This window comes from Notolepis coatsorum (genome assembly GCF_963971535.1).
Source record: "Notolepis coatsorum genome assembly, chromosome: 13".
NCBI classification, from domain to species: domain Eukaryota; kingdom Metazoa; phylum Chordata; class Actinopteri; order Aulopiformes; family Paralepididae; genus Notolepis; species Notolepis coatsorum.
In genome coordinates, this window is record NC_140177.1 from 31,725,640 (window position 1) to 31,738,707 (window position 13,068).

The window sequence follows — 13,068 nt, forward strand, 5'->3', positions numbered from 1 at the left end:
ACAGAGCAGAGCAGAACAGAGCAGAGCAGAACAGAGCAGAGCAGAACAGAGCAGAACAGAGCAGTACAGAGCAGAGCAGAACAGAGCAGAGCAGAACAGAACAGAACAGAAGAGAGAAGAACAGAACAGAGCATAGCAGAGCAGAACAGAGCAGAGCAGAACAGAACAGAACAGAACAGAGCAGTACAGAGCAGAGCAGAACAGAACAATGCATTTATTCATCAAGCCTGTTCGCTGCTGCACATCTACAGCTAGAATCAAGGGTGTTTGTATTTGTTTTATGTCTCACAGCAGAGACCTGCAGGGCCCTCATTCATCAACATGTTCTACGCACAGATCTGTGCTTACCCTGTGCGTACGATCATTTCTAAGCAAAGAGTGGGATTCATCAATTTCGATTTGAACTTGACTCCGTGCTTACATCTACGCACAGGTCAGACCAGAGGCGTACCTGGCGCCCAGTGGTAGAATATATTATTACAACAAGGAAATGAGCTTCTGTGCATAATAACACTGGCATGTTCTGTACGAACCGTAGTTCATTATAGTTCATTGTAAAATAGCAACAGTAGTGTAATTATGGTCAAAACCCTATAAATAGCATTTGGAATAATAGATCTTTCTCTCAGAATGAATGCAGCATGGTTTATATAGCGTTATCGGAATATACGGGGTGTAGGCTACTGACTGACTCGTTATTATTTTGCGCAGACCGCAGAAACACGGGAACGTTTTGATTATATTTAAAAGGCTTTACGTTAAACGAAACAAGTGGAATTTCGAAGCTGTAAGCAGAATACAAGTCATATGAATATAGTGTTCTTCCCCCTTTTTACTGTATAAGAAAGAATAGAAAACGCATTGCAATGACACCAGATAGTGGACAGACTATGTATATGATGGGATTCAAGTTCGCGTTTTTGTTGATCATAGGCATGCTGTCAGAGTATGATATCAGAACATTTGTCGTCACAGATCATGTCCTAATAGAACATAGGCTATGGCATGGATCGTGATATTGTGTGGACTGTTATTATTACTGTCTGTACCGGTACCACCCATTGTGACAACAGCCTTGTGAGTCCCGCACACAAACATGATGGAATTCAAGTTCATGTATTGAAAGGCAGGCTACATCATACATGCAGTGAGATTCATTGCTACCCAATACTGACATCAAAATAGATTGTAGTATGCCTCTAGAAATCATATGCAGCAGGTAGAAAATTGACGGGAGATCCATCGCGATTTGGAATCAAATTGAGGAGAACTTTAATCCCTGGGTATTAATCAAACAACACGGGAAAAGGCAGTCATATTCCAGCGCGGTCTTTATTAGCCGACAACAAAATAGATGCCTCTAAAAATCATATAGCCAATCGAACACAACTAATAAAGGCATTCATATTACAGCACGGTTATAATGACACACAACCAACGCCAAACAGTGGTCAACGAACGGTCTTTATTAGTATTTTGAGCTGTCCAGGCAGAATTGCAGCAATGGTCTTAGGGAGCCGTTGATATCTGACATCACCGTTTACAAATCCGCCTTTTATTTATCCCATAATACGCGATAGTGTCTTCTTGGTTCGACAGCAGTGAATTCTCCGTGGAGTTTCTCAGAGTTCCGCTCGGGTCAGTCCATTATTTCACATCCCATGGGGGGTGTTTCCTCACTTTCATGACCATATATGGATAATCATGCACGAGCATTGACGGTAGAACAAAGTTCTACGGAGGAGCATAGAGCCTGCGTACGCACAGTGTGATGAATCCCGACTTCCCTGTGCGTACACTAGTTCTACATTCCGTGCTTACGTGTGGAAATAGGTCATGTTCTACGCACAAATTGATGAATGAGGGCCCTGGGATGTTTGAAAAGAAACAGATCCGAGTATCTCTCTCTCTCTCTACACCTCCATCCATTCATCCATCCATCCAGGGTGGATGGATTTGTGAATCAAACAGGGGGGGGGGGGGTGACTACATTTAAAAATAAATGTATGTAGGTCATAAAAATGATATACAGTTATATCCATATAAAACTCATACATCTCATGAAATGAAGCAACAGAGAGTCAAAGTTTAATGTGTTTGTTGTTTGTTATCATTTTTCTAAATCGAAGGATTTGCCCTCAAGCACTTGCAGAGAGATTAGATGAACATTCTCAGCAGCCCATGTTTTACTTTGAAACGGATGCTTTCCAAAACATAATGCAATGGTTTACTGCTCCCTTTCCATCTTGTAGGTTGTGAGCGAATGCCGATTTTGCGTAACAGTAAAGTAACACTGAATAAGAATAATGTTTACATAATATATTCATCCATCCATCCAGTCATCCATTCATCTATCCATGCAACCAATTTGTCTCTATATGTTGTTAACTTCAAAAGTTATGCTGTTTTCTTTTTCTTATTTTTCAGGTATTGGTTTAGGATAGGTGTAATAAAGGGTTAAAAATAAACCCCATGGGACATTATTCCAACCTGTTATACCTGTCAGAATCTTAAAATAGACACTTCAAGGATTAATAAAAAACAGGTGGTGAAAGAAAATCCACCCTATGCAGGTGGACCTATGTTTCCATCTATACTAAAAATAGCTACACTACTTCAAAAGGAGCGACGCTACCATCACGCTACTGAGAAATGTAGTTAAGCTATGTAGCGTCGCTACTTGTAGCTAGCCACTGCCCAACACAACACTTCCCTAACACTCACAGCTTTACTCCCAAGACACAATACAAGTCAAGAACGTATCACCAGATCAACCAGAGTGGTTATGACAACTACAGCAGGCACATATACCAATAGCATTGATTAGGCAATCATTAGGCAGACTTCAGTACAGCTACAGCACACACAGATTTGGATGGAGTCAAACGCACGCATTTCAGCACTATAGGAAATGAACAGCCACAGACACACACACACACTATACTGGCCACAGCGGACCAGAGCACAGCTATTTAACATGATACAAAATAATGCTTGTTACCCACGGAAAGAAAGCATACCAACGCACGCAGTCAAATACAGCCAATTAATTCATAATCAACACATAGGCCCACACAGCTACTAAATATTAAAAAAAAAGAAAATGTCACTCACCATTGACGTTACTTCTTTACGAGGAAAGTTAAGTGTCCCTCCCATCACTTGTAAATTAAATCCATCCTTCGATCTTTTCTGATGAAACGTTCAATGACCTCCGAGTCCTCGTGCACGACGTGCAGTTGCGCCTCCTCCTTAAGATGAATGAGCAGCTCCTTCTCTATGGAGATAGATGATGCCAGTGCCGACAGTCGTGTTTGTCCAGTTGTATTTCTTGCATATGTTTGTATGCGTGTAGGAGCTAACCAGCTAGCCAACAGGTAACCACGTTACTGTGTTAGTAGTAGGCTATAGGCGAAGGAGCTAACCAGCTAGCCAACAGGTAACAACGTTACCGTGTTACTGTAGTAGTAGTCCAAAGTCCAAAATCACAGTCCAGGCTGTGGTCAAAAGCAATATATTGTGATAAGCATTGTGGTGTTCAGGCTTGACACAGACTAAAACAAACAATTCCAATGTCCACACAAGCACAATTTCAGTAAACAGTTGATATTTATTGAAATTGCATACCCAAAGTAATCTGCAATTTATTATACTAAATACTTATAGCATGACTCTGGTCTCTTTTGAAAGGAAACAATCTGAATTTTCATCCACAACAGGAAGAATCACTCTGAGTGCTTTTTACATTTTGAAGTTAAGTTACATTAAGTTACAATGGGTCCATAGCCTAAGGCCTTATCTAGTACAGGTTCAAAGTTGATAACAATACCACAGAAAATGAGTGTTTTACTAAACATTTTATAATGGTATGTCTATGCGTTTTTCCAAAATGGCCACAGGCTCTAATGAAAGGTTACACATAGTTACACATTATTTATAATAAACATTTTATAAAATAACAAAAAAATATATAATAAAAAAATATATTTAAAAATTAATTGTAAATGAAGCACAATCTCAGGAGGCTCATACAGAACCAAGCATTTCACTGTACCTTATGTGTGACAAATACAACTAAACTTGAACTTGAACTTGATAAAAATAGTTTTTTATTGAACATCTAGCATACAATATGTACAATTACCAAATTAGAATATTTTGTGTAAGATAAGTTAATGTATGCCCTCTCAGTTATATTTGCCCTACAATAAATCTAACATATAATCTAAAAAAAAGAAATGCTAAAATGCTAAATATATGCAGTATATAATCTAATAATCCAATCATCTAAATCGAATCTAATAATAAAAAATGCTAAATGCTAGTATACACAAGTATTGTCCTTTTAGTTGGGAGTCAGCTACTAGGTTGAGGTAACACTCAACACAATATATGTATATATCTAATAACCTCAAGACCCCTATGCGCTGCATCTTCTGGCCGCCTCAGACCTATCCGAGCTCCGGGAGGGTCACTAAAAAATGTAACAATTTAAAAATCGAACTCTAACTAACCTTACTTTCTTGTCTTAATATACTAACCTACATTGTAGCACTTAACACTTTGATGAACATTGTTACTCAGCTGATAGAGTTGTACCCTTCCTGCTGTCTTGTTGTACAAAACGTGTAAGTTGCTTTGGCTAAAAGCATCAGCTAAATGACTAAATGTAAATTTTTTTTTAAATATATCAGTGAACTTGGGTCTGTTCCTCGCCTCCTAAATTCCGCGCAACATGCCAGGCACGATGGCAGTTGCGCTTTAGCACGTTGCACAAAGGCACATCACATGATTCACACTTTTGAGCTGTCTTGCCATGACAGTGCATGCACCTCAGTTTCCCTGTTGTTGTGCTCTCAGTGATGTAGATCGACCAGTGAGGGCCGGTTTTAGCAGGTACAGCAGGCCCTGCTGGGCCCCTGGGGGGGGGGGTGGCAAGAGACCCCACCTCTGCCAGCTCCATGGCGAGGGTCTCCCTGAACGCCTTCTGGTGCATCGGCACAACTCCTCGACCTATTTCCAGCAAAAGTTAGTTAGTTTCCTTCTTTTGTTTATGCCCATGAAGGAGATGTCATAACACTGACCTCATACTAAGGCTGTCCCCGAACCCTGTTTTTGGGATTCGAACTTCGTCAGGGTTTTTCCGAACAAACGTTTGAACCTTCGTTTTTAATAAATATATATATATTTTTTTTATAATATATATATATTTTTTTCTATCCTCAAACTAAATCCTCAATTTGAATAAAGTGATTAATCTGATTAAATTTGTATTATTTTTTATTAAATCAAATTTCCAGCCCCAGACCCAGCCCAGGGAGAAGCCCCAGCCCAACTAAATCAATTAAATCAAAAAAAAAAAAAATTTAAACTTCATTTTTTTTTTGCGTTTATCGCTTTTTCTGGTCAAGCAGTGACCGCCAGAAACAGGTTGAATAGGATGTAGAGTAGGGGAAAACACTCTGAGAAAATACGGCGAGTCCGGGAGTCGAACTCGTGTAGCCCAGATCCGTGACGAGCACGGTTGTCCCCGACGCCGAAATAGCGCCGAGATACGCGGTGAGCTACGGGAGCTCGCCCAAAATCAACTTTCTTTAATGAATATAACTCATCAGTTTCTTTTAATATTATAATATTAGTGTAGCCTAATCTTTATCTGCAACTGTGAAGAAACCCCCCATTGGTTTAAACAGAATTAATAGAAACAAATATTTTAAAAACGTTTTATTTTTTATTTTTATTTTTTTAATAAAAAATTCAAATGTTGATTTAGAATTTGAATGCCAACGTAACGAACGAACGTTCGAACGTTTGGGCTCAGCCCTACCTCATACAGTACAATAACACTGAACTAAATTAGCCTACTGCATTCTGCACACATACTGTACTGTCAGAACACTAACACAGTATGTAGTGGACTCTATCAGAACACTGACACAGTATGTAGTGGACTCTATCAGAACACTGACACAGTATGTAGTGGACTCTATCAGAACACTGACACAGTATGTAGTGGACTCTATCAGAACACTAACACAGTATGTAGTGGACTCTATCAGAACACTGACACAGTATGTAGTGGACTCTATCAGAACACTGACACAGTATGTAGTGGACTCTATCAGAACACTGACACAGTATGTAGTGGACTCTATCAGAACACTGACACAGTGTGTAGTGGACTCTATCAGAACACTGACACAGTATGTAGTGGACTCTATCAGAACACTAACACAGTATGTAGTGGACTCTATCAGAACACTGACACAGTATGTAGTGGACTCTATCAGAACACTAACACAGTATGTAGTGGACTCTATCAGAACACTGACACAGTATGTAGTGGACTCTATCAGAACACTAACACAGTATGTAGTGGACTATATCAGAACACTGACACAGTATGTAGTGGACTATATCAGAACACTAACACAGTATGTAGTGGACTCTATCAGAACACTGACACAGTATGTAGTGGACTCTATCAGAACACTAACACAGTATGTAGTGGACTCTATCAGAACACTGACACAGTATGTAGTGGACTCTATCAGAACACTAACACAGTATGTAGTGGACTCTATCAGAACACTGACACAGTATGTAGTGGACTCTATCAGAAGACTAACACAGTATGTAGTGGACTCTATCAGAACACTGACACAGTATGTAGTGGACTCTATCAGAACACTAACACAGTATGTAGTGGACTCTATCAGAACACTGACACAGTATGTAGTGGACTCTATCAGAACACTAACACAGTATGTAGTGGACTCTATCAGAACACTGACACAGTATGTAGTGGACTCTATCAGAACACTAACACAGTATGTAGTGGACTCTATCAGAACACTAACACAGTGTGAGTCACAGTGTCTGCTGTAGACATTTTCAAAGCGTCTTCGAAAAGAAATCACGCAGCGTGCAGACGGAGGATTGGCACAACGGCACAGAACTCTTCTTAGCAACGTGAAAGCGCTAATTCTCATTGGTCGGTGAGCTGCTGAGCGCACGCCCATCATACCAGAGTTGCCAAGTCTGTTTATTTTCCGCAACTTTTGGACACAATTTTGCTTGTTTTTGTAGGTCGGCTGGCTTATTTCTCTCACTAAACTGGCAACCTTAAAATACGGGACAAAGGGCGTCCCGTATCAGTTCAATACGGAACGCATCTTTTAGTTTCCAATTACGGGACGATTCCGTATTTTAAGGGACGGGTGGCAACCCTACGGCCCACATTAGTGGCCCACACACTGGCCCACACACTGGCCCACACACTGGCCCACACACCGGCCCACACACCGGCCCACATACTGGCCCACATACTGGCCCACACACCGGCCCACACACCGGCCCACATACTGGCCAACACACTGGCCCACACACCGGCCCACACACCGGCCCACATACTGGCCCACACACTGGCCCACACACCGGCCCACACACTGGCCCACACACTGGCCCACACACTGGCCCACACACCGGCCCACATTAGTGGCCCACACACTGGCAAAAAAATAAAAAAAAGTAATAAAAAAAAATATATATATATACATTTTTTTTTTTTTTTTTTTTTGGACCAGTCCACTTTGGTTCCGGCCCATCGGGATTCGTCCCGAACGTCCCGATGGCCAGTCCGCCACTGCTCATGACAATGGAACAATGGAACTCCCAAGATAGAATCCCAAGAGAACAATCCAAAAACATACATCCGGCAGGAAGAATATACAGCAATATACGTTTTGTATTGCACCAGCTATTTCCACAGCAAGTTTCTTATTTTGTATCATCAACATTGCCTCTTTGTGTGGACCGACTGATTCGCGGCACTCAAGTGTCAGGTTCATACGGGCTTCTGAGACCGTCTGAAGTGATGACATTTTCACCTGTCAGACAGAGAGCATTGCTCAGGGACCCTAGATGTTAGATGGAGCAGAGACTCACCTCTGCCAAGCCTGCCGATGGCCCTGGGCGTGTTGCCATTGGTCTGCTCCCTGTACGGCATGAGCAGCGTAGTGTCCAGACTCCTGAAGCCCTCCTTCAGAGAGTGCTGTTTGAAATACTCCACCAAGTCCTGTACCGACGCAAACTCTTATCAGTCTAGAAAATTCTACCTACTATAGCATCGGTGCATCGCTACCGCTATGGATGTAAACTCTGCTAGAAGCATTAGAACATAAATTATTTTTAACAACATACAATATAATAAGTAAAGTGCATTTTCTTTTCTTTTTTTGTCAAGTATAATGTAATTCCAAAAACTCTAGTAAGTTGTATTCATTAATGCATGATCAGGATTTCATGCTAGCTTTGCATATTGCTTCACCTATTGGACTAGCCCGTGCACCAATGGCTCTCCTGCTGAAGACTTTTACCAATGTGTCTATCACTGACCAGCCAGAACCCCCCCCCAATATAAGCAGGGAAGTGGCAGACGATCTCCCTTCTCATTTCTTCACGCTGACGATTTTGCTCATTTGCACCTTCCGACACTCGTAGAGATGACTTCTCTTCATGGACGCTGTTCAGGATTCTAACCAACCCGGGAAGAGCCACCACTCGTCCTCAAGAGGATCTCTGTTCCAGTCACGCCGCTGCTAGCCGCCGTAACCAGGAGGATCCCGGATAAAACTTTAATAAAACTTCAGAGCCAACGCTCATGCGGGGTCACTCACACACAGAGTGGCTAGCTGACATCTGTGCATTATTCCCTAACCCTTATTTATCCTTTTAGGCTGGGGCAAGGGTTTTGTCTCTTCTCTCAGCCATTCCCTCTGACCCAGGCCCAAAAGGCAATCATCTCTGGCCCCTACTTATTCCTTCCAGGTTTAACAGTGGCATGAGTTGTCTATCCCCTTTTGGACCAACAGAGGGTACACTGATCAGGGCTGCACTTTGGCTTCTCCTAATTGTCCATTAGGCGAAGCAAGATGCGAATACAACATGATAACGATGGATATGTACGATAGGTGCATTGGTAAAAGTCTCCAGGCTTTGCCAGTATCCATATAACTAGGGTTATAATATTGTACATAACCTTCGCTTTTAGGGACCATACATAATGTCAAGCGGTTTAAAAGCCTCACCAGCACAGACTTGAACTGGCGACTCTCAGCGATGTAGAAGCAGCCGTCCTTGGTGAGAATCTTAATGTGTTTGACTTCATCACTGAACCTGTCGGAGGATGAATAAGACATGGTCTGTTAATTAACTATACATGTCTCCCATTAATCCTGTCATGGCAGCGAGCCGTCACGGCGAGGGCTGAAGATCCGGACCGACGGCCGGTGAAAGCAACTTCCCCCACCTGCACTATTTCCGTCTATTTCCTAATCAATGACCGGACGCGTCCTCTTCCTCCTAACGTCAAGTAATCATCTGACGGTTAGCCGCGAGGGAACTTCCGACTTCGTGGCAAATGTGGATCAGATGAATCCTAACCTCAGAAAATCCTACCTCATGTGCTCAGTAGGGTTGGGTACCTTTCAGTTTTGGACCGATACCGGTATCGGTACCAGTTCCTGGAATTCGGTATCGGTACCCGATGGTACCTTTTTCCGGTACTTAACTCTCTCTGTAATAATAAAACATTTAAATTAAAATCCAAGTCCAAAATAACATTTGGTTATTTATTGTGGTAACACACCACGCAAAATAAATCGCATGACCATGTATACATTTAAAAATGTTTAAATATCAACATTATTATATATATTTGTGGAAGAGGCTCCCTCTTGTCTAGTAACATTACACGCGTAAACATGTAAGTGTACCGAAATGTGGTACCGATTGATCTAGCCTGAATCGGTACTTGGTAGCAGCTACTGACGTAATTCGGTCGGTACCGTTAAAAGTACACAGTTCGGTACCCAACCCTGGTGCTCAGACCACTGGAGAGGAACAGTAACACAAATGTAGGACCTTGGAGCAGATATGTACCGCAGCCGTACAGGTGAGAGTACAGATGGGATGTTGTGCTCCCTGATCTCTAGTATAATGCATGTCTCCCTCGACGCTCACGTGCAAATCACTTGGGAGACGGGAGCCTCATTATAAACCTCCCAATGCACTGTATAATGGATGAGGAAAATACAGTTATGCTGCAAATTCACTTATACATTATGAATATACGTCGAGTAATACATTATTGATGTGTCCTGAGTTGTATGGTTTTGAACACATTGAGATAGATGAGCCCTGTTTGGTGAAGGCTGAGTCTTTCTCCTTCTCCCAGTGGGTGAGCTAGGGAGAACTGTAGTAGTGCACACACACACACACACATATCCACTTACACACATGTGCATGCACGCTCACGAGTGCACACACACACACACACACACAAACACACACAAACATACACACACACACATTCCCCATGCAAACAGGCCACTCATGACCGTCTTAAACTCCAGTTTGACTAGGAGGAACTCTGTGTGTTCGGCTCCATTACTTCAGACCGGGCCCCCGGCCCCGATAACGATCTTAAGCAGTGGGACAGGCAATTAGGATGGAGGCATTCAAAAACTGGCCCAGCACATCAAAAGCACTGACAGTATGAGTCCACCCCACCCAAGTGGACCGGAATGGCTAAGTAGTGTTCATATGCCTACACACTATCGCAGGGAATATCACAGCAGGTTTTTATACCATGACAGTCTTAGTCTGAGAGATGTTAATTACTTAAACGGAGTGCCTTGGAGTTGTGTGGAAACAAACCAACCCCGCCCCTCGCCCGCGTCTCTCTTACTTGATACTGATGGCGTACTCTGTGCATTCTTTCCTCCTGTGTCGGACCAGGTAGGTGCTGTTGCCTCGGTCCTGGAGCTCCTCCTCTGCCTGGTTCCTCTCCATGGGGCCCGCAAACCTGAGCCGTGGACAGTACAGTATACGCTCACGGCAATCGCTCATTCCGAACACAAACGTATGAAAAGTCGATCAATGTAATTGAGCGCTGATTACTCGTGGATATTGTTATCAATCTATAGTAATGTGTTTCCATCGCCTACCAGAGCTGGGCTGAGTAATCGACTGGTTTCGGAACCTGGGAGAGGAGAGAAACGGGCAGTTATTTTGGTGCTTTAATGGAGTCGATGGCGAAGGGGTGGAGGGGTCATCTGCAGTAATGTGATATTCAATCCGCGTCTAATGGCTCAAATCGGAGCCATTTGCAACAGAAAAAGGCTGCGACTGAGAGCCATTGCTTTCAGGCGGTGAGGCATGCATAAATGCTACGGAATGTGTAATCACAGCGAGGTTCCTTGAGTGACGGTGAGGAATAAGTGAGAGTAGGTGGTGGGCTTCCCATTCTCCAGGACATTTATACCAAGCGTTGCAGGGCCATGGCTAAGAGAATAACCAAAGACTGCCTCTTTGCACTGCTGCAGTCAGGCAAGTGCTATACCGGAGTCTCATGGCCAGTACCTAGACTCAGAGGGAGCTTCTATCCCCAAGCCATCAGGATGCTCAATGACTCTATGTAACATCATCAACCCATCCATCTACACTCATTGCAAACACATCCTCATGCACACACTCACTTTAAACAAACACCTACCTTAACACTCACTTTAGACACTTTAAGGCTTTGTGTCCACCGGGGAATTTTTTTTCAAGGCGGACCGCTTTGAAAAGCTAAAATATGCATGTTCAGAGCGTTTTCGCGGCTCCGCCACTTGCTCGATGTTGATTGGTCGGTCGAAAAAAGTTACCTTGATGAGCGCCGCTCCTCTCCAAAAGTTGAACTAGTTTCAACTTTAGGCGCTGGGAGCGCTCCGCCCAAAAACGCAACGTCCCCGGTCGACACAGGCCCTAACACTACATTATATTTATCTATTTATTAGAAGAGATTTGGTGGCATAGAAATGAATGACAGAAAGGAGCCGACAACTCATAAAACGTCCCCGGTCGACACAGGCCCTAACACTACATTATATTTATCTATTTATTAGAAGAGATTTGCACTACATTCATACCTCATTTGCATTAGCACCTTGCCTTAAAACGTTTTTGTGCCTCATTGTCTGCATTTGTACCTCATTGTCTGCATTTTTACTTCATTGTACTTAGATTGTACTTATAGGTTGTACTTTAGTTTGTATATTGTATTGTATATTGTATAGTGTTATTCCTCTTTGACTTACCTTTTTTTACTGTATGAAGCACATTCTCAGGGGGGGCTCATACAGAACCAAGCATTTCACTCTAAAGTATACCTTATATGTGACAAATAAAAACAAACTTGAACTTGAGTATTGACAGTAGACACTTACACATGGGCAGGGTCTCACAGCGTCGCTGGGAAAGAAGCCAATCTTGGTTGTCGCCAGAATTTTGCCCTGTAACGGCAAATCGTTGTTAATCGCATTATATCTGTCAGGGAGCACCCCTTCATACCCCCCCCCCCTCCCATCGCTTCAATAAATCCCCGGCAATTAGCTCACAACAAGCAGTGCATCTAATTTACGGCGCCAGTTAATTATGGTTCAAATTCTGCTGGCAGTTAGATTAGTACTGCATCAAAACAAGGGCCTTGTTTAACACTAAATAATGGATCTCACTCCCGTCTCTGAAACACCCAAAACAGCGGGAGCTCCGGCGTATCATTGAGGACTAACTATTGTGTTCTGTTTTAGCCGCCTCCAGCGGACTCGCGCTTTATGAAAATCATTAAGTCTTTTGGCAAACACAATATGGGGAAAACGTCTCAGGCAGCAATCCGAAGCGATTCAGGGTAACACATTCCTCTGTAGCTTTTTGCTCCTACAGTAGCTTACAGTAACGCATGCGGTGTGTTTCATTATGTGACACTATAAACTCTGTAAGACCTTTCTTAATATACCCGCCATTAATCCCTCTGTATACCTATACACCTGCATATAACCCATAGCTCTGTATGATAGCATGTACAATAATGCTGTATATACCATATATATATATAATATATAGATATTTATTTATGCTCACCACATATATATGTGTGGATATATTATATTTACACCTGTCTATATTTACCTTCACATAGTCCTTTTATATACCTGTAAATACTATATATATATCGGTACATCC

General features: G+C 42.5%; 1 protein-coding gene across 1 annotated transcript in view; it reads right to left on the reverse strand.

The window, feature by feature from the left end:
* Positions 1-4,205: 4,205 nt before the first annotated feature.
* Positions 4,206-13,068, reverse strand: part of LOC311238773 (guanine nucleotide exchange factor VAV3-like) — a 132,024-nt gene continuing 123,161 nt past the window's right edge. Inside the window, exons 21-26 of the mRNA XM_084326958.1 lie at positions 12,273-12,338; positions 11,010-11,044; positions 10,751-10,867; positions 9,090-9,177; positions 7,948-8,077; positions 4,206-5,013 (exon numbers count right to left, since the gene is read on the reverse strand). Coding sequence (XP_084183084.1) covers positions 4,691-5,013; positions 7,948-8,077; positions 9,090-9,177; positions 10,751-10,867; positions 11,010-11,044; positions 12,273-12,338 — 759 coding nt within the window. The 3' untranslated portion in view covers positions 4,206-4,690. The remainder of the gene's footprint in view (positions 5,014-7,947; positions 8,078-9,089; positions 9,178-10,750; positions 10,868-11,009; positions 11,045-12,272; positions 12,339-13,068) is intronic.